The sequence below is a fragment of the Harpia harpyja genome, chromosome 8 (genome assembly GCF_026419915.1).
Source record: "Harpia harpyja isolate bHarHar1 chromosome 8, bHarHar1 primary haplotype, whole genome shotgun sequence".
Taxonomy (NCBI): domain Eukaryota; kingdom Metazoa; phylum Chordata; class Aves; order Accipitriformes; family Accipitridae; genus Harpia; species Harpia harpyja.
In genome coordinates, this window is record NC_068947.1 from 18,024,237 (window position 1) to 18,046,906 (window position 22,670).

The 22,670-nt window shown below is 44.0% G+C and overlaps 1 protein-coding gene across 6 annotated transcripts in view; it reads left to right on the forward strand.

Annotated features, from left to right (window-relative positions):
- The first annotated feature begins 13,702 nt into the window (after nt 1–13,702).
- The window catches only part of GRIK1 (glutamate ionotropic receptor kainate type subunit 1), a 174,383-nt gene continuing 165,415 nt past the window's right edge, over nt 13,703–22,670 (forward strand). For 4 of the 6 annotated variants that reach the window (XM_052793922.1, XM_052793924.1, XM_052793927.1 and 1 more), the window contains exon 1: nt 13,703–13,966. In XM_052793922.1, coding sequence (XP_052649882.1) covers nt 13,837–13,966 — 130 coding nt within the window. In that variant the 5' untranslated portion in view covers nt 13,703–13,836. The remainder of the gene's footprint in view (nt 13,967–22,670) is intronic. The other 2 variants (XM_052793923.1, XM_052793925.1) reach the window with 1 other exon arrangement.

A 22,670-nucleotide genomic window follows, 5' to 3' on the forward strand; every position in this document is an offset into this window, starting at 1 on the left:
TCACACTCCTCCCTTACAGACCTGGTCTTGCTGGAGACAGGGTACAGGGTTCGTGAACCTTCAGTCCAACCCCTGGCTGCTGTTCCCATAATTGTTTCCTTAGCGTGACTTCAAGAGCATGTCAAACTCTCTCGTGTCCACATTGAAAGTCTCGGAATTTTTCTCAGAGTACATTTGGGACAGGGAATTACTGTTTCTTGTACTTCTCTGTAGTTAACAGCTAGAGGAACGGAGATTCCTAAAAGTCAAATTTTACACAGGACGCTTGTTCTGTAAAGACAGGAATAGCCATCATTCCAGCTTTGGTCTTTTAATATAAATGCTTTCCGCAATGTTGTGCGTTTTTTTTCCCCTGTCAAACCAAAAGTAATAACCATTCAATAGCAATTAATGTTGATACTTAAGAAAATCATAGAGAATGAACCATTTGTGAGATGCAAGCAAAGGTTTTGAGCTCAACAAACAAGTAAGTGCGTATGTAGGTCACCTCTTGTGTGGCTCACGCTTTTCCTGCTGAATTAAGTAAGAAACTGAACATTTTTTTTCTCTATTTTGCTGTTGCACAGAGGAAATTCTTAAAATATCTAGAAGATTTTGTAGCACAAACCCTTTGCCCCATTATTAATCTGGCTTCAGATGGCTTCTCTCTTGGGATCTGACTTCTGAACATACAAAAAAGACTTTTTTACTGTAAGGGTCATCAAATACTGGCACAGGTTGCCCAAAGGAGTCTCTATCCTGGGAGATACTCAAAACCAGACTGGACGTGACCCTGAGCAACCTAGTTTGGATGGCCCTGCTTGAGCAGGGGGGTTGAACCAGGCGATTTCCAGAGATGCCTTCTAGCCTCAGCCATTCCGTGATTCAGAGAGAGAGATGCTGCTTGGTTTTGAAAGTGGAACACACATCCTAGAATTTATTGCAAACTTTTATTAATTATGCAATTAAAAATAAATGTTTTTGAAAGTCAGATGGAAACACAAACATGGAAACACAGAAGTAAGATGATATGTTCTTTAAGTATTTATTTTCAATTTATTATATTCACTAACATTCCTTTGAAGGAAAGTTCTCAATTAAAAGCTCTGAAAGTTCCACATGTGGAAAAGAAAACACTGATCTACTTTTATGTGGTAAAATGGTACCTAGGACACAAGCAGTCTTAATGATGACGATCTGACATCTGTACAGATTTGCTTATGTCCTGGGAACACTGGAGAACTTGCAAGTGCTTTCTTGGGGAGGAAATGCCTCAGGGACCGAAGGGTCTCCAACAGTTTCAGGAACCAAGCATGTCCTGCGCTTTGGTTCCTAGGATGACCACAAGCAGAGGGGTTAGCCTTGATCTATCATCCTGACCCAGCCTTCCCAAAGCATCTTCTTCTCCTCCAAAAAATTCCAGGTGATCTTCAGAAGTGGACACTTGGAGGATGTGCTAGCTAGAATATCTTTAAAATGCCATTCCTTTCATTCCTTTTTGTTGATGTTTTCAAACAGTAATTTTCCATAAAATATTTACACATGAAGATGGTCCAGCAAGTTTATCAGAAAATTGGTGAAGCTAATGAAAAGCCTCATGCTGGACCTAATGCAACCATAAGCAGTATGTGCTTATGGGTAGATGTGCACATTAATTAGCAGCTCTCAGAATAAAACCAGCTCCACTGAAGTTGAAATCTACTTTAGTGGACACCAACTGAGGATCCTGATCATAAAAATATCAGAAGAATAAGTGAAGATTTTTGGTCTCTGCATGCTTTCTGTACTATATCTAATCTGAGAAGAAAATGAGATTTTTGGAGACCAGTGTCAGCAATTTAATCCCAAATACATGAAGGCAAATACCCCATTGATATTGGTGTATGTGGTGGGTTGACCCTGGCTGGACGCCAGGTGCCCACCAAAGCCGTTCTATCACTCCCCCTCCTCAGCTGGACAGGGGAGAGAAAATATAACAAAGGGCTTGTGGGTTGAGATAAGGACAGGAGAGATCACTCACCAATTACTGTCATGGGCAAAACAGACTCAACTTGGGGAAAATTAACTCAATTTATTACAAATCAACCGGAGTAGGGTAATGAGAAATAAAAACAAATCTCAGAACACCTTCCCTCCACCCCTCCCTTCTTCCCGGGCACAACTTCACTCCTGGATTCTCTACCTAGCCCCCCCCAGCGGCACAGGGGGACGGGGATGGGGTTTACGGTCAGTTCACCACACGTTATTTCTGCCGCTTCATCCTCTTCAGGGGGAGGACTCATCACACTCTTCCCCTGCTCCAGCGTGGGGTCCCTCCCACGGGAGACAGTCCTCCACGTATTTCTCCAACGTGGGTCCTTCCCACAGGCTGCAGTTCTTCACGAACTGCTCCAGCATGGGTCTCTTCCATGGGCTGCAGTCCTTCAGGCACAGACTGCTCCAGCGTGGGTCACCCATGGGGTCACAAGTCCTGCCAGAAAACCTGCTCCATGGGCTCCTCTCTCCACAGATCCACAGGTCCTGCCAGGAGCCTGCTCCAGCGCGGGCTTCCCACGGGGTCACAGCCTCCTTCGGGCACCCACCTGCTCCGGCGTGGGGTCCTTCCCGGGCTGCAGGTGGATATCTGCTCCACTGTGGACCTCCCTGGGCTGCAGGGGGACAGCCTGCCTCACCATGGTCTTCCCCACGGGCTGCAGGGGAATCTCTGCTCCAGTGCCTGGAGCACCTCGTCCCCCTCCTTCTTCACTGACCTGGGGGTCTGCAGGGTTGTTTCTCTTACATGTTCTCACTCCTCTCTCCGGCTGCTGTTTTTTTTTCTGTTCCAGCAACATTTTTTCCTTCTTAAAAATGTTATCACAGAGGCGTTACCACTATCGCTGATTGGCTCGGCCTTGGCCGGCAGCGGGTCTGTCTTCGAGCCGGCTGGTATGGGCTCTCTCGAACACAGGGGAAGCTTCCAGCAGCTTCTTACAGAAGCCACCCCTGTAAGCCCCCCCTCCCCCGCTACCAAAACCTTGCCACACAAAGCCAATACAGTGTAAGATGTATTTACTCAGGTTATTTTTTTGCTCCACAGATACTTCAGCTAAACTTTCATATTATATTAAGAAGCCTGAAAATACCCTTCACTGCAACAAGGGCTAACACCAGCTCAGTATTTTTAATGGCACTCCTCCAGTGAGAGAGGTTGGAATTTTGGGTGCCGGGAGTATATTGCAGTTCAGGATAAGAATCTGATTGATTTCACATCTTTATGTCTAGATTTCAAGTTGTTTTGGCTTGTAACACTGAAGTCTTAAAATCAAATGGGAAAACTCCATCAATTGGAAGATTTAATATTCCCTTGCTGTCATTAATACAGCTTGAGGTACACTCCATTTTAAAATGTGTTAGGGTTGTAGCCCAAAAGGGGCTGTGCCCTTAGTAGCATAAACTGGCATAGGTCCATCAAAGACAAATGGAGCTATACCCAATTATCTTGCCCTAAGTTCTATGTGTGATTTTAACACTGTCAGTATGGATAATCAGGGAGACTTGCAATTATACCCACTTACAGGCACAGAATAATTAAGCTTTCTCTGGTGGTTTTTTTTCAATATTTTGTTTATAGTGGTGAAATACATTTCCATTCTTCTTTCCTCCTTGGTCAAACACGTAAAGGCAGAAGTAACTGGAAAAAAATATATTTATCATGGTGAGAAAATCAGCATTGTATAGATTACATAATTAGGAAAGAATCAGGAATTAGTGTTGTGAAGGAAGAGTTAAGTAATCCAAAGCAGTAAAAATAAGTGTGCTGATTAACTTCTCAGCTTGTGAAAGCATCTTATTCGTTCTTAAAAGACACTGCACTAAGTATCATAGTCACAGGTGTAGAAGTTGCCCTATATCAACCTGATGATTGTTTCAATTAACCTGTACTTCAAGCTAGTTAAGAATCACAAGTCAAAAGAGATGTAGGAAGTCTGGCAGTGGATATCTCAATTACAACGTCATTGTTTCAGATATGATCGTCTTCTCCTGACCCTGTCTTTGATTTACATAGCAAGCTATCAGTGTCATGGCTAGAGAGGAAAAAGATACTTACAGCCAGTTTGAGTCTTGTTATATATAGTGCTTTCTCCAAAGGGGCATTTTAGCAACCGGTGATGCCAGCCCTAATTTTTTGACACAACACAGAAAAATGAGGGATTTGGGCTGAGATGTATTATCCTCTTCTGCTTCCTACAGAAAAGGCAGAACAGTGCTTCTACTGGGTCAAATAATAGGATAGTCATCAGCTAGTTGCAGAGAGCATTCATACAGCAACACAATAGAGTGGACAGAATGTGAATTAGTCAGCAGTCAGGACAGAACAAAAACCTAGACAGGAATGGAGAATATGGGGAATGTGACTGTTTTCAACTCACAATGTAATGCTAATACTGAGGTCTTCAGCATCGTTAGCTATATGAGAGGTAAAAAGCAAAACATGCAAGAAATTGGTTTACAGATGCAATAGAGCATCTTAAGTTTAATTTGAACACTGCAGAGGAGAGTCACTTTAAAAATATATACAAGTTGCTTACAGAAATGCAGTTTGTGTAGGCTTTGGGTTATTAAAACAACCATAAAAGAATACCATATCAAGGCATAGGGTTTAGGACAACACAATTTGTTTGTACAAAGGAACTTCAGGCTAACTGTGAAAGAACATTTCTCCTTAACTTGATTGCTTTTAATACTGGAATTGTTTTCATGTATAATTCTTTTTGTAATTATAGGAAGTATATTAGATGAGAAGCTTTCTTCAAACATCAGAATAGTAAAGAACTTGATCCAAACCCCAAAGTCAATGGAATGGGCAGCCCCCCAAGGAGCCGAACACAGCTGGAAATTAAATGTTCAATCTCAGTCCCAGCAAGACCAACATGATGTTAGCTGCAAGGGGAGGACCATCTAAGAGCAAACTCCAGACACTGTCTGTTCAACTTGTTATTAGACTTAGCATAAAAATCTGCACTGCACAATCTACCAACATTTAGACACATGGCATGAGCAGGAGCTCATGCACCTCATTATCAGACATGTGAACAGAAGGTACTGGACATACTGCAGTGCCCCAGCTTTTATGCACTACTAAGAGATACAGTAAATTAGCCTGAGCAGAGCACTGTGTTAGTGATGCTAGACATTAGAGTGACACAGAGGTGTCTTTACATGGCATGACCTTGGGGACAGAGGAGCCACAGTGGCCTGTTATCATGCTTTTCCCATTCATATTGCCTGGCGTTGTGTCCTCCCCATTGGGCTCTGCACCTCCATCTCCCTCTGGGGGAGATCTTTGTAATGCCGAGGGTTGAGAAGTAGGAGCTGTGTGCAGAGCTGGCTTGTATGGACCAAAGGCAGCCACCAGGTGGCTGGATGATGTTGATCTTGTACTTCTTTGCATATATAAAAGTACACACGTACACAAGTACATACTGATGACTCTTGTCTGAAAAAGGAGGAATCCAGAAAAAGAAAGTTTCTCCAAGTCCACCCAAGACTCAGTGATGTTGCAGCGCTGCTGCCAGTCTATAGGCACTTGTCTCAATGTTGAGATCTGGCCTTGCTGAAAACCCAGCAGTAGGCATGGGTTATTTATCAATACTAATAAAGCTGTCAAGAGCCATAGCACAGGGAGAGGCCCAGGTGGGTCTTCACGTTTCACCACAAGTAGCACTGTGGAAAGTACAAATGGGATTGCTATTGAAAGCTCCTTCTTCATCCTCGAAGGAGTAAAATCCTTCCCCTTCCTCTCTGCCACATGCCAGCCTCTGTGCCCTTAATTCAGGGACTATCTGATCCTTGAGTTGCAGCCACAAGAGCATGCTGTTTCCGAGATATATGAACCCCAAATAATTTCTGTCTCCTTCTTAGTGCCTCCACTCCAGCTCTACTTGCCTGTCTTCTTTCTTCATCTTTTCTTCTCGGACTCCCATTTCTCCACTCCATCCTTCATTCTTAATAGGCTTCCTTTTACTTCTTTCCTTTCCTTGACACTTGTATCCTAATTTACTCCTCTAGCATTCATGCTAACTCTTAATAAAAATTAAAAATTACCAACATCAAGAAAAAAATGGAAGGCACAAGCTGCTTTTCCAGGTTCTCCTTGACTGTGTGGGTGAAGTATGGTGACTGCTTTGCTGCTCATCCATCTACTTTTTCTAATATAAACTTTTCATAGGGGGGAGAGGATCTCCCTGTGGCTAGTGACTAAAGAGGGGAAGAAGCACAAGCAATCCTGCATTCAACCAATTCCTTTCACCCATAGAGAGAGGAGATGAAAGTGTGCTAATAGATGATTGTAGAGTTCTAGGCAGGGCTGGTATGACACAGCAATGCATACTGCTTCATTTCCAGCACTGCCTGCATGTGTGCCTGCGACAATGGAACCCCGGTCTGGCCTGGAAGTGCTGTGCATTGCCACAGAAGAAGCAATAAATAAAAATAAATAAGAGGCAGTAACTCAGATGATTAAAAATACACATATATATAATATATACATACATTATATTATATATATATGCAAGTATGTAATATACAGATATTAAAATCTTCTAACTAGCTTTTTAAACTATGTGCTGATAAGTATATATTTAAACCTGTTTATCTATACATATAGTCAAAATCCCATTTTTTTATCACTGATAGCATGTATTTTATTATTTGTGATATATATATAAAATAAAGTAGATCATGCAAATCCCAAGTGAAAGACAAAACATTCACAGAGCAAACACAGTTTCTGTGATCCTTAGAATGCAGAGATTTAAAAACAAAACCTACAGCTGTCTGTGAATTTAATTTTGCCAGGTGCTACATAAATGATGATGTGAGCTATCAAAATATAAATCATACATGTTTAAAATGAAGCATTCATTGTTATGAGCAAACTTATAGTCTTTCTTAAGCAGTGGAGGATTTTTTTCCAAAATCCTGATTCATGTCTTGGATGAGTGGAAAAAGGCCTACAAATGCCAGAACTGTTCTTGGCACTCCTTGCTACTAGTCCAGCTGCCCTGGGAGCAGGGGCATTTCAGTCTGGGAGGGACTGAGCTGCACAACACAAAGGACAAGTTGCAGAAAGAAGCAGGGCACTTGTGAGGCACCTCCAAAGTTTGCAGTAACTCCTGGGATCTGCTGAAGCAGGGAGGTACCTACCACCCCAGAGCTGCTCCAGCTGGTAGTAAGAGGTGAACTATCTGCTGGAGTCCTTGGGAAGACAAGCAGAAGCTCTCCCATCTCTTCCTGCATTGCTGACTGCATCAGAGCAGGAAAAAATAGATTTCTGGAGAGTCAAGGGAACTAATTCCCCTGCTCTTGTCAATCTAAGAACAGGGCAGAAAATAACGGGTTCGTAATACCCTTTCTCCCCCAGATCCCACTCAATTTCGTCAGTGCTGGCGTACTACAAAAATAAAGTGAAATACTCTCTTTTTGACATTTAAGTCACTCTTTTGAAATAAGTGCGGAAGGAGAAAAATTAGTTAGGACACATTTAAATAATGCTGGGTAGAGATTTTGAACAGTCATTAATTTACCCCACCAGCTTACTCATAATTAACAGTAACTCAGTGGCAGAAAAGAAAAATATACACTGGGGAAACAGTGCCGTTTAATAAAAAGTAGTATTAATCCTTCTCCCCTCTGCATTATCGGCTAAAAGGTTTGATTTTTGGTTTTGGGGTTTTTTTTGTTCTGTAAAAAGGAAATATGACAAGAGCTTCTCAGGGCAGAAGCATTGCTCTTGGTCAAATGTTGGAAGCTCACATTGACTCCACTCATTTTAGTGGAACTTTCTAGATTTCTATTAATGTGACTAAGCAGAAATTGGTAAAAGTCCCTTCTTCAATGGAAGATGTGCCAGGATGTTCTATGTATATACAGCAGAAGTTTTCTTTTTCAAAAAGTCTCTAGTGTATCATATATTGCAGAAAAAAATGTAATAGGTCTGTGGCTGAGAAAGGTTGCATTTGAGTTGCAGGTTATTTATGTCTTTTAGCTACATAGTATGGTGGAAGAAAGTATCTACGGCTCAGCGAAAAGCAGTTTTGCAGATTAATGCTAGACTGGTTCAATGGAGTGGATCAATGTTAGTTTGTTAAGAGATTCGCTGTAGCATTTTTAGTGAAACGAGTTTGGAAGGGGGAGAACTGCATTTATGGGTTTGGGAACATAAATAAAGAGAGCACTTGAACCAAAAAGAGCTTTTTAAAATGGGATGTTTAAACTTGCTGTAATCATGGTGCTATTTTCGCTGGGGAAATAATTTATATTTACTTTCCCATGTATTACGATGCTTCAGTAAAAATACTTGTGTCTTAACATCTTAAAATTTAAAAACTAATTTAAACTCCTCTCATGAAATTCAGTGGTATTTTGGTAACATGCTGTTAAAGAGAGAGGGAAAAAATGATAAAAATAATCTTTGACTTTGACTAAAGCAAAATTGAAGGCATGTCAGGGGAATCTGGAGTAATTCCACTCAAAGAGCTCTCTCCTCTCTCTCCTGCCAACACCAGCACAGCACTCCATCACTCGCATCCACCAGCTCTGCTCTACAGACCAGATTCCTTGTCTCGTTGTGTTGCCTTCCACAGACCTCTGTAGCGGCTATCCCAGGGCAGCTGTTCTTCACAGGTAGCGGCACCCTCAGAGGCATAAAGGTTATTTGTGTTCCTGCTGGCTGCAGGGATGCTTGGGGCTTGCTCCTTCTATGTTCCCAGGCAGTTAAGTGGAGGACAAATTTCCTTCCTCTCCTGTCCTGTCCTGTCCTGTCCTGTCCTCTCCTCTCCTCTTCCCTGCACAGGATTTCCTTCTCAAGCACAGTGATGTAGTGTCAGGACCAGAGGCAAGACATGTGGAGACCCGGAAATTAATTTTGCAGGGGGGTAAATGGGGAGAGTTAACAGCAAGGAGGTGAGGGAGTAACTGCAGAAAGCGCTGAAGAGGTCAGTGGAGAGATGACGCAAGTGGAGGGTGGGAGATACCTGGGCATTTCGTTGGTCTGAGAGGAAGAGAGTGGTTGAGAGGGGGAATCTGAGCTATTGTGCTGTCTTTAAAAAGTTCATCAAATGAACAGATCCTGCCTCCAGCAGTGCCAGGATTTTTTAGGGATGTGCGACAGGTTCACTGTGATGATGATGCTGGGTGAGACAAGGTCTCTGTGGAGGGGCAGCACTACGGTCAGGCACAGCAGAAGGTGTGAGGAGGCAGGACACGCAGGGGAAGTCCGAGTGCTGATGGAGCAGTCAAACCCAAGCCTGCAACCAAAGGAGCCGCAACGGATGCCGCAGCTCAGGAGATGAAGAAAGCGACAAATCATTTGGGCTTTCGGTTCCTATCTCCTTTGGAGTGATACTTATTTTGCAAATGATCTTGAAAGAAAATGTTTGAGCAAGTGGAAAGAGAAAATAACAAGAAAGGGATGTTTTTGTCTTTTCTTTTACTCTTCAGTTTCTTTCAGCTTTTTTCTAAGGTACATTCAGAGTGAAAGATTTTTTTGAAGATCCCAACTATTTGTTGGAAGAGCAGAACGCTGATTTGGTGTGTTTATTTTTAGGTGATGCTATCAATTTCTGTGTTATCAGGTGTTGCACGTAGGTTATGAAAGACCTGGGGAAGTCTGATTTATTATGTTTCCATTTGGAGCTTTTACTGCTGTGATATTCTACAATCCATTGCTGAACCTTGTACTGCATGATGGTAGAAGGCTATTGGGAGACAAATGTGGAAAACACAGCCTTCTCAAATAAATGCTAACTGCAGCCTGTGGTCTCAACTCAGTAAGAAAGTAGCTTGACTGGATAAGGTCTGGTTAAAGTCCTGAGGGCAACACAACACAGCTAAAATTTCTCAGAACTTGACCAAGAAATTGAGAAATTTTCCAGGTTTTCTAGAAACTTCCAGATTTTCCTACACGTTTGTATACACTTGACCTTCTGATATTTTGACCACATCCAAACGCAAAACCAGAATTCTGAAAGGGATGCAAAATGTGATGGAGGTGGTTTACATCCCCAGACTCAGCCATGAGGCCCTGATATCAGACAAGGTTTTAGCTATTAGCCTCATAGTATTACTTAAACCGCAAATTGCATAATAATTGCACATTATATCTGACTGGAATTTGATGTTGTGAAACAAGACTAAAGACTCCAAATTCCTGTGTAAAGGACTCTGTGTTACTATTTGTAATATTAATGTGCTATGTGATAAGAACAGACTTTACACACACTACCCTTCATTCTCAAGGTATTTCAACACATCTTACTAATAAATTCATCTAAATATTGGCAATGCAGTGACTGAGTAAGCAAATGTGGCAGCCAGTATGAGCTGAACAACAGCTCACATGTTAAGGCTCTGGGCATTCAAACCTGCTTAACTGGGAGAAAAAAGATTGGCAAGAGACCTGGGCTTTTTCCCTACTCTTTCTGAATGAATTCCAAAAGGAGATTAAAGATTCGAGAATATCAATAACTGGAGACCAGCAAGATGAACTGTACTGAGACTTCTCATTTTAAAATATCAGCCAGTAATAAACCACCACTGCCTATAAAGCATTGCATGATTTTGTGGGATAAAGTTTACTGGGTGATTTACTATGTTGCAAACAACAAAAGAGCCATATGGATTAGTGCTTATTGTAAAATTAGAAACCTGGAAGATACTTCCAGGGAAATTTCAGTCAGTTTAAAACTTTTTCTGTCCTTTTGTGCTTCAAAATGATCACTTTCTAATTTGAAAACTTTTTTTTTTTTAACTATTTTGAGAAGAGGAAATGTTTTAAATCTCAAAGTGTGCAGTTTAAAAAACTTCTTCTCCCCCAGTTTTCCTGTGAAGAATTGTGAAAACACAACCTTCCACTTCATGTCTGCTCCGACCAATACAGGACACAGGGGTCATATACACAAAAAAACCCAGAAAAACTGGGCAAAAAAGATCTTTCACAATAGCAAAAGGACTATTTTCCATTTTAAAGTTTGGCCAGTCTTTGCAGAATTAGAGCCAATTTCAATTTTTCCATAACTGTTTGTAGTTTTTTAAAAGCCATTGTTCTTTATGTACGGAGCTGTGGAATACAATTTAGGTAACTCTTAGCTACACCCTGGAGCAGAAGCTAGTACCTCTTTCAAGTTTCCTATGCGCCACTCCTGCCACAAGGGGTTAGCAGAGTTTGAGCTGTTCAGGTTTCTACTACTGGTAGCAAGTGTCCACAGACCTCTGCCACCCTCTCACAGTCATTACTGAGCTCTTAGTTCTCCCATTCTGTTCAGTCCATGTTCTTAAGGGCTTCAAAGAAGCAGAAGACTAAACCCAGTGATATTTTTGAAAGCATATAGTTCTGGTCAACTTCTCGCTGAAACGAATGCTGAGGCGTCTTTGACTTTTGCAGGAGCCCATTTACGCTGAGGACAAGTGGTTCTGAAAGTATCAGTAGGTGTATTTTCCTGATTAAATATTTTCCTTTTTTTCCTTCAAAATAGTACCATTTCTCAGTCAGGTGGAACTAACATGACTTCCCTTTGGAAACCAGTACTTGCTGGTTTATCACTGTTATTTGCCATGCCAGCGTGACTGTGAAAATGAAACTTGCCAGCCCAGTCAGAGCTGCTTCTGCTGCAGTTTTGTACAGTGGATGAACGTGTACCTGAAGGGTAGCTGTTATTAGCCATTGCTTAGTGGCTGAGATTTTCCCAGATTAGGAGATGTACGCCTTCTCGCACATACAGCGATTTGAAAGGCAATGACAGGTTATAAAATTGTGCCAAAGTTACTGACCCATTCAGTCCAGTCCAGGGTGGCCTGACAGATTCCTTTTCTGCCTCCTACACGAGAGCGTATGCTGTCGTTATTAACCATGCGAGTGTTTTAATGTAATTGTCACTTTTAGCCCGTGTGATGTGTGTGAGACAGGCGAGGAGGGTGCAGGCTAAGCCTGTCTGTCACCCTCCGTTAGGGGACATGCCGCAGGAGCAGGAGATGGGGGCGGCTGGTCACGCAGATCTGTGGAAGCGGGCGCAGGGCCGGAGCAGCGATGCCGACAACCGCAGCAGACACACGGAGCTGCGGGGCGGCGGTGGCCCCAGAGGAGGCATGCGCTGAGCTACGGGCTGGCACCGTGGCAGGGAGCAGGAGACGAGGCATGAAAGCTAACGGGAAACGTAGCTGCCTCACCCTGGGGGCTGGCGAGGAGGTTGTGCCTGCCAGTGGATTTAGCTCTGTTCCTAAGGAAAGGATGTCTCTGAGGTAAACAAACAAAATATAAACATCGTGGGGAAAAGTTCTATGAGATGCATGTAAAATGTGCTGTAAGAAATGTAGAGTGGGGCACTAACTAGTAACCCGGCTGGGAATCTCGTTCGTGAGAACTCCTCAACATCCTGAATTGCTCTGTGTACAGTAGAGGCAGGCTTTTCAGGAAACATTTGAGACTGACTGGGAGATGTAATGTAGATGCCTGCATTTCCATTGCACTACAGCATGGGCTGCAACTGCTCCAAGGAGTTAATTTCTGGAACAATAGTTAGACTGGAGAGGAATACAAAATAAACAAATTTAAATTATTTCAATTTTGGATCCCAGCTATGCAATTTTAGTTCTGTTACTAGGTGGGAGTCGTTCTCCTATTATGTTTTTTCTTTTTTCAGATCAGCTCAGGACCCATATGTTTACTTTATAGTGAAGCATTTTGAGTTTCACTGAACCTTTAAAACTGAGATTTTAAAAATGATTTGACAACATCAAGTCACAGGGAAAAAGCGATCAGCTGGCCAAGTCAAGTGGGGAGTGTTATGGTCCCTGTGCCCAACGGTTCAAAACTGGCCTTGAGTTTTCATCACTTGAACTTTGTGAACTCCTGATCCCAGGTGAGCAGCCCCGCGGTCCCCCTGCTGAGGGTCCTGCCACAACTGGGGAGATGCACCGTGGGGACACGTCTCCCGTCCCTCACCGGGTTGCAGAGGTCCAGGGTAGCAAACACATTGCAGAAAGTGCTGCCTTCCTTCCACCTTGTCCCCACGGGTGTCCCTCAGCCTCCAGATATTGGGCACTATCGCCTTATTCCATGCCTGGCCCCCCAGAAGGGAGATGCGCACACACAGGCCCCCCCCCGCCCTAGCTTCGCCTCTTGTCTGTATTTCAAACCCCCTTACAATCAGGAGGTAAAAAAGCAGAAGTTGTGGGGCTGATGGGCACGGGGCGGGGGTGTTGTGTGGGAAAGCCTCACCCAGGCCAAGGAGGGGCCTCCAGCCTTGCGGGGAGAGACCCGCCGGGGCCGGAACAGCACCTAGCACAACGCGGGGCCAGTGGGCTGGCGGGACCGGCGGCGGGGAGCATCGCTGCCCCTCTCCTTGCCCTCGTCCCTATGTCTGCCCCTGCCCCTGCCCCTGCCCCCGCCCAGCGCGGGCCCGGCCGTGCCGGGGAGCGGCAGGACAGTTTCGTGTGCGTGCGTGCGCGCGTGTGTGTGCGTGTATCTCCCCGTGTGCGTGGTGCCCCGCCACGCCGCCCGTCCCGCTCGGCCCCCGCAGCCGCCTCGCCCCGCGGGAGGAGCCGCCCCGCGGGAGGAGCCGCCCCCTCCCGTCCCCTCCCTCCCCTCCCGCCGGCCGCCGCGGCGGGGGGCGAGGGCAGCGGGGCCGCGGGAGCCGCGGGCGGCGGCGCAGCGCGGCGCGGCAGCGGCAGCGGCAGCGGCGGGAGCGCGGGCGGCGGGCGCGGAGCCCCCGCGCCATGGGCGGGCGGCGCGGAGCGGCGGCGCGCAGCCGGCCCCGCCGGGGGTAGCCGCCCGCGCCCCGCACCCGCGGAGCCCGGCATGAACTGAGGCGGGCGCGGAGGATGGCGAGCGCCCTCGGCCCGCGGTGGCCCCTGCGCCCGGCGCCGGGCGGCGGCGGCGGGGGGCTCCTCTTCGTGCTGCTCTGCGCCTCGGCCGGCCTGCCCCGGAGCGGCCAGCAAGTGCTGCGGATCGGTGAGTGCCGCCCGCGGGCCCTGCCCGCTCCGCTCCGCGGGCACCGCCGGCTCCCGCCGCCGGGGGCTTCTCGCTCCGGGTCTCTCCCCCTCCCTCCTGCCCCGGGCGCTGCGCGGGTGCTGGCTTGTGCCGGGGCGGCGGGACCCGCGCACCTCCCGCGGGGCTCGGCGCAACCCGCGGGGAGCCGCCGCGCCGGGGCTTGGGGCTGTGGGCGACGTCGGCTGGGCTGCCCCCCCCCCCCCCCCCCCCGGCCCGTGGCTTTCCTCGGCGGGGCTTTCGCCCGGGGAGCGGGGCGCAGCCCGCCCCGTTTGCTCCGCTGCCGGGCTCTGCGAGGCTCCGCGGGTGACGCTTCCGAAAGTTTGCGCCGGTGCGCGGCGGCGGGACGCGGGGAAGTTGGGTGCAGGGATCCCGGCGGAGCGGGTCCGGGGAACGGGGCCGGGGGCCGGTGCCGTGGCCGGGGCGAGCATCCCGGTAGGCGGTCGGGGCTGGCCGCGGGCGAGGAGGGTGTCATTCGCCCGCCCGCCCACCCGCCGCCGAAGCGCTCCGCGGCGGCGGGTGTAAAGTGCGCCGGAGCCCGGTCGAACACCGCTGTCCCCGCCGCGCCGGGGCGGCCGCAGGAATGGTTCGGTGACCTTAAAATGCATGCCGAAAAGTGCTGAGCTTTCCTGGGTCGGACCGGAGAGCAAGCAGCCGTAGCATGCGAAGGGTGACCTTTTAGGATGGGGGATGTGTTTGCCCTCCTTCGACCTCGGCCCCGAACCCTGGGCTGGGGGGAGCTCCCCCAGCGCTGTACAGACGTGTAGCCCCAGAAAACAGGAATTTATTTTTAAGCAGAAAACTCTGCACCATGGAAACGGGGCTCAGTTCACAGGAAGCCTCTCTTCCTACAGTGGGTTTCTTGTGTCAGTCAAGTGAGACGGTGAATACAAAGTATCAAAAGAGTTAGGGGTTAGGAAAAACTGTGGAAAAGACGTAGGCAGAATCTGTCACACTTCTGTTTCTCTGCCTATCCCTCTTTTGCTTGACAAACACTGAACTTGAAGCAAAAAAAAAGAGAAGAGAAGCTGTTTATGCCACCCGGGGAGATGCATTCCTAAAGGCATGTTCCTGTATGGAGTAAAAGATTGATGCCTCTTGCTTCACCTGGCAAGCGTTAAGCCCGCTCAGCCTTCCTCACATGAGTGCTCCTTTAAACACCAAGTGGAAGGCTCCTCATATGCCTAGAGAGCAAAGGACCCGATGACTGAAACATTTAAATAAATTAAGAGGCGCAGTCCCTCAAAGTGCTGAGCAAAGGCAAGGGAGAGGGGAAGAAAAGCCAAAAGGCACTCGGCACCTTGCAACTGAAAATCTATAATAAGTTCATAACTGTCCATATTCAGTGTCTGCTCACTTTTTTCTCATGGGATGTGGGTGAAGTTTGCTGTTTCTCTGCTCACCACCACCACAGTGTAGCCGTGCCCCGTTTGGAGCCGAGGGGAATGTCTGTGCACATGCACAGAGCACATGAAACACAAAGCTTTGTGCTCTCACAGGTGGGTAAATTCAGGGCCAGCGAAACTTGTGGAAGAAAGTAAACTATGTTCAAACAACTTAGCCACATGCTACAGCAGGATGCTTTGAAAATACACAAGCATCATCACTGCTACTAGGCAGCCTTAACTTGCTTAGCTCTAATGGGAATAGCCTCTGAAGGGAAAAAGGAGCATGCCAGAGTTTAAAGGGAAATATATTTCCTCAAAAGTAGTCTAAATGCTTAGCTCTGTGCAGGATGAAACCTCGGCTTCACAGCTGGCATCAGCATTGCAGGGACCCAGGCAGAGATTTAGGGTACACACTCCTCCCTCTGCCAACCTCCCCATTGCATAACTTGCTTTGCTGCTTCTGTTTGGTCTAGCGAGGAGGCTCCCAGGCAGTTGCCCACATTGCTTTTCCCTAAAATTGCTCTGCGTGGTTTGTAGAATCTCTGCTGCAAGATCTGTGTGTATCTCTGGTTTGGATTCACTCCATCAGTGCATGCAGTGATGGTACCCTAATACTGATTCGACTCTGTTACTTCCACCACAATATAAACAATGATAAGCGTGACAAACTGCTCAGCTTTCAGTCACAGCAACTAAATACACATCCAAAAAGATGCTGCTGGAGAATAAATGCTCCTCGTGTGTTACATGGTTGTGAATGCATAAAATATTAAATGTATTCTTATTGCTATAGTTATCCTGCCTATAAAGTAATGATGTTATAAAATATTAATCCTTCACATCCGTTAACAGCAGCAAGTTTCTCTGTGGAATCTGTCACTCTTAGAGGTGACAAACAGAAGTAATGGCAATAACTCCTCCAACACTCTTTGTCATAACATAATAAAATCATCCCGAAGCATTTCTGACAGTGAAGAAAATGCTACTAAGCCGTCAGATTTTCTTCTGCAGGTTTTAGTTAATTAAGGAAAGGAAAGCACTGCTATACAATGGTGCAGCAGTGTGCACCTGAATTAATACACTAGTAGTTTAATTGCATTTTCCACTGTTAGGGAGCTTTTGGATTTATTTTTTATTTTTCTAGCTTATAATACAAATTAATGAATTCTCTTGTTGGTATTTAATTAGTTGAGAAAGGACATGCGAGCGATAGAAATTCTAGCTATTTCTCAGCATCTAGCTAATGACTACTTTTCTAGCCCTCTAAACAGGAAAATGAGGGATGGCAATATGACTGGTAAAACTAACTCATTAGGATAAAAATAATGGATTTTGAGATAAGATACAGTTTTCAGTTTCAGGTAATACAATACTTAAATTTTAGTGTCTTACTGAGTATTTCTTTCACGTTCATGTTAAAAAGCTTTTCCCTTGATATATGAACTAATAGAGCTGTCCAAGGAAATACCATCTTTATCTACACATAACCCACTAGACTATATTATATAAAGGTATATTTAAAGTTCATGACCTAATATTTTTGATTTAATACCAAGGAATTTCTAGTTTTTACACTGAGTCAACCTAACCTCCTTATTTATCCTACTTGTACCACTTGTATAAAATAAATGAACTCAAATATTAGAAGGAAGAATATAAGTTAAGACAAGCAGGTGCCAAGTTGCAGAAACTGCTTCCAAAGCACTGAAAACTCATCAGCAACAAATTTATTCATTAATACTGGATGCAGAGCTTTCTCATTTCTTACTGTATGTCCTTAAGGCCACTACAACTTCTGACTAGGTTATAAGAATATACTTCAGTGATATTACATGAAAATTTATAAATGGTAGTCATTCAAGCTACACTCTGGATTAGAATTAACCAATAGTTGAGAAACTATGCAAGTTATTAACATATCACTGGAGTTAATTAAAAAGAGAAGGTGGCAGTTTTCAACAAGTACCTGTAGGAAGTTATACTTGGATGAATCTTGGAATTAATCTCTAAAATGAACAACTCCTGAAAATGAGCAAATGAGTAATTTTTAGGTTTCATGGAAATTGCTTTAGGTGATGAAATAGATACCCTTCAGTTCATACCAGAAGTAATTTTCAGTAATTTGTGTGTTTCTGTAGTTAAGTGGAATATTTAAGTACAGGTTCATACTCTGCAGTGATTTATTCCTTACTTAAGGAAAATTCCCAATCGTTTAGTGAATTGTGTTTTCAAATATGCAGGGTTAGGCCCATAATATTTCTCTCCAATTGAGAAATATAGATTTAAAACAGACACACATAAATCAACCTAACCTGCAAAATACGATTTTCTAATAAGTTGAAATTTTCAATATAGATTTCAAAATACATGTCTATATTTCCCCAAGCAGGGCTAGAGCTGTGAGGTTTTTTCCTGTGTGATATTACCATTCCCACACTGCGAGAATGATAAAGACAAAAACTTAATTCATTTCACTGCAAGTTTGCTACTTTTTGTCAACTCTTCTTGAGATTTTTTTTTGTGAAGGGAATGATATTAATACACATTCGAGTTTTATTAGTGTGGCATGGCAAAAAATGTATTTTGAAAGTCTCTATCATATTTGCACATTAAAAATGTTAGTTTTCAGAAGTATTTCTTACTAGGTGTCTACAAGTTACTCTATTCCATAATATTGTAGGAAGTGGGTCTGCATTTTCTATCATTAGATGATGAAGCATTAACTACATTTTGTTCACCAGATCCTGAATGTTGTGACTTATCATTTCACTGTAATACAATCTGCATAAATTTCCTCATTCTACACTTAACAGAAAACTATTTCACTACAAATATTTCTAAAGGATTGCTACCAAAAGGCCCAAACATTAATTTTTATGCATCTCCCTCCTCATTGGGTTTGACAGCACTTTACAAGTGTGAGACTGCAACGTTTGGCTTGTATGCTTTACATGGTTAATCAAGTTAAAAATACCCTATAAAAGGCAGATGAAAAGTGTATTGCCAGCACCTTAGCAGGGCACTCCAGCAAGTCTATACTTGTGCAGTGAAAGATCAGTGGAGCCGAGTGGCCTCAATGCATATAGGGAGCTCAGGGAAAACACTTGACAGTGTAATGACCTGCATGGTTTCACCCTAAATCATTAAAATCCAAATCTCATCGGTGATTTCTTTGTGTTCTGCCATTTAGGCTTGATGACGCAGAGGGGTGGATTACTTCAGGTTCCATACCATTTTATTTCCAGGCTTTTATACTGTGGAAGGCATTTGCTGTACTGGGTTGCTCCATTGGGGAATATTAAAAAGTCGTGAAGCCGGCGCTCAGCTGATGTAAATGGGCATCCTTTTACTGAACTCAAGGGAGCTATGCCAGTTTAAATTGCCTGAAGAGCTGCCTGGACATACTTAATATATTGAGACTGATGAAACTGTTGTAATTCCCCTCACTGATCTGTCTACTTACCACCCTTCCTAATGATGGGTAGGGTCCAACAGAATCAGGTCCTGTGCATCTTTAGCTCTTGTTTTACACAAGTGCACTCTACAGAGCACTTCTGGAGCTTGCTCCCGAGGCTGAGCAACAGCGGTCATGGAGTGCATGAAGCTTGCCAGCGTTGCGGTGACCCGCTGCACTGTCAGCTCTTGGTGCCTCAGTAAGGGTGTTTGCCGAGTGGCTGTGCTGTGGCCAGAACGTCCTTATTGCTGGGGCGGTGTAAAGTGCTGCTCAAGATTTGAAGAAACTATAGAGGAGACCTTCACTTTCCAGAAAATTGGTGGTTTGCGTCTCTGTTGTCAGAATATACCTGCGTCCTAAATATCTGCTTTAGCATGAAATAGATGAGCTGTAAAAGTGCATGATAGTCTTCAAATAGTCCATAGTACTGTGGCTTGATGATTATGCAGCAGGCAGCCAGCCGCTCAGGGCTGTATTAACAAAAACACTGAGCTTGACTTGCTTCCGTCCTGGACCAGTTTCAGTAAAGGTTGGTGGAGAACAACAAAGAAAAGGTCCTGAGACCAGAAAATGAACACTAAGGAAGCAAGGCTGGATTTGCCTAGCTTGGACCAGAGCTAGAATGGTTTAGATAGTACCAAGGGAGATTAAAATGTTTAAAAAATACATCATGAAGATATGTTAGTCCTGCGTTTCACATCTTGAAAGATATGTGGCAAATTTCACATAGCTATCTTGGTAAAAAGTCAAGTGGGTTATAGGAAAATGAAATGGAAGACAAGCCAGGGTATCGATGTCTGTGCTGTAGTATTTTATTATTTTCTCTTAACTTATGCAAGGTGTATCCTAATGTGCCCCTGTGCAAAATAGGTCCATAGTGCTGCAGTGGGCAGATAAATAGGACATCCTGCTGTGGTTCACCAAGGCTTCAAATGCATTTATGTAACACATGTGCATCAGTTCAGACAGTTAAGATTTTGGTAAAATACAGGATGAAATCTTCAAAACAATGAAATGGATGAAATTTTGCCAAAGGGTAAGAATTTCTCGTCAACTATTTTGTTTACACAAAATTGTTGATACTTAACCTAGTACTTTTTCAATTAACAATTTATTGCAGAGTACAGTGATTACTGCAGGAGGAACAATCCTTATAACTAAAATAAAATTAAATTTCTCAGAATTTCATTTCTTGCTTAATAGCCTATTTGTAGTGTTCAGGTGTAATAATTTTTAAAAAATTCCTGCGACTTTCCCATAACACCTAATTTTACCTAATCAGAGGGCATTTGCCTCAACATCAGTTCTTGCTGTAACTATAAGCTCCTCCATATGGCCCTGTCTTCGCTTAACATTTTCCATTCAGACGCAAGTACAATCTCAATACTGTTTTTTCATTACAGTCTGTTTTGTATATCCTGGTCAGTAATAAAGCTTAAATCCTGCCCCCCTCCCCAATATTTTAAACAACTGCCTCTAATCCTCTTTTCTCAGAAAGGCTTGATTTGACCAACTAGACTATAGATTGTACTGCAGTAAAAAAAAAAAAAAAAAATCCTATCCAAGAACTGATTAGTTTTACTCCACAGCTTTGGATCTGTAACCTGCCAGCCCAGTATGTCCTAGTTTTTGGTTGACTTTAGATTTTAGTTTGCAGTAATGAATTGATGATTTGGGGAAAGCTTTGCAGTGGGAATGTTATTACCCTTTCCTCTCTCTTTCTCTTTCTGCTGAAGGTGATCCAGTATTATCTAGAAAATGATTAGCTTTCAAATGATGAATTTGCTTTCACTGAGCAAAATCAAAATTCAAAATTAAAACTGTTTCATTATTCCAAATAGGCATCTTTTTCATTTCAGCTAGAGGGCTGATAGGGCTGCTAAAGTATCTTTTTTTTTGTTTGTTTTTTTTTGTTCCTCTGACAGTGCAGAAGGTTCCTTATATTATCTTTACAGCTTCATCTGTACTGAGGCACTAAATTAGGGTGGCACAAACACTGGGCAATGTGAGTCAGTTATATGGCCCAGCAGTATGGACAAAGAGTTAGAAGTGGTCTCAAAGGCTCAGTTTTGAGCTTCTTTTCTTGGGTCCATCTGTCTCTTTACAATTACACCTTCTAGTTGTTTTTTCCTTTGGGCTTTCACACTGCACCACCACAAGTTTAAAAGAGGAGCGTTACAAATTCTGTTAGCATTTAAATTGTTCCCACATTCTGCCATTGAATCTGCACATGCAAACTTGGTCTGTTTCAAGGAAAATTGTATTTACAGCACATTGATTCTGGCTGGGGTTCAAGACCAGCCATCCTTCCATATTGTGAAATGGCATGAAGGTCCTGGTGCAATGCTGAGTAGGTGGAAGTGACAGTCAGAGTACAGAATTACCTCCAGAAATATGAGTTTGTTTTGAGTGAGCAAGTGTACGAAACTCATTGTCCTACCTACATATGAAGGAGCAGCGAAACTTCCCACAGCCGTTATGTCCAAGTGACATTTCTGCTAGAAGCATTACCACAGATGCTGAGGCTTTGCTTTGGCTCTCAGATGGAGAAGGAACAGAGCCCTCCCTGAATTCAGTGGTACACCACTGAAACCTTTAAAACAGTGTGGTTTTGCAGGCTCTTCTACAGAGAGGAAAAAACCTGCAACAAACCAAACCCAACAAAAACCCAACACTTTTTTTTTAAAAGATCAAGCATGCTAAAATATAGTAAGAGCTAGTCACTACACTGTAAGTAATACAGGCTTTTCAGTTCTAAATGTTTTGGACAGAATAAGCAGGAAAAAACACTAGTGTATGCTGTGGATCAAAGGGTTTGGAAAAAAATTGCTGTTTTAAAAGAATAACATAAGGTAGCTATAAGAAAAGAAGAAAAAAATGTTTGAAGATGCAAGTTTATTCTCCCCTTCCCCTGGGATGAGTGATGGAGCGGAGTCCTGCCAGGATGTTTATATGGCGCTTGCTGCCACTCACTTCTGCTAAAGATCACCTCCTCTTCCCTTCCCAGGGAGAGATGTGTCATTAATGTCCTCAGCATGCAAGCCAGATCCCCAGGTGAGTAATTAGGCTTGCCTAATCTGCCACTGCTGTTTCTGCAGTTCATGGCAGTCTGTATGTCAGCCCAACATATCCTAAGTATTACTTTAGTTGCTTACTTCTTTAATGCTAAGTGTCTTCTGCTGCCTGAGAGCTTTGGCCTTCATGGTCCATGAGAGCGCACACAGAAGCCAGTAGGTTTCTAACTCTCTGCTTTCCTGCAGTGAATAGCAAGAGCAACCCACGCATCTGGGCTTACAGCTATGTCTCTAAACAGGTAAATCAAAGGATGCTACTTCTCTTTACGAGCCTTGCCTCTCTATAGCTTTGCCTAGCTATAGTAACACTACTATTGTATATTGTAATGCAGTAGAACAATTAAACAGTGAAAAACTACTATGAATTGTGCTATCTTTAGGGGAAGCTGGATTATATAAATTGGTTTTAGCATAATTCTGCAAGACAGTACTGAGAAGAAAAGCTGTATGTACTTTTTATTCTTGGATCATATCATTAGAAGGCAGATCCATGGAAATTGATGCTTTTAGGGTCTACCATGTGATGAAAGGTTGTATTGAACTCATTTCCTTACTGCTTTGTCTCATGTAGTATGAACTGCGTCACATTTTAACAAGAATTGTAATGAATAATAACAACATTGAGATCTTCTGAAGCAGCAGAGCTCAGAGTACTTCACAAAGCACATACAATTAGTTTTATTTTACAACTGGGGAAGCCAAGGCCAGATAACTGAAGTGTTTTGCAGGCAAACTTGTGGCAAAGCTGGGAG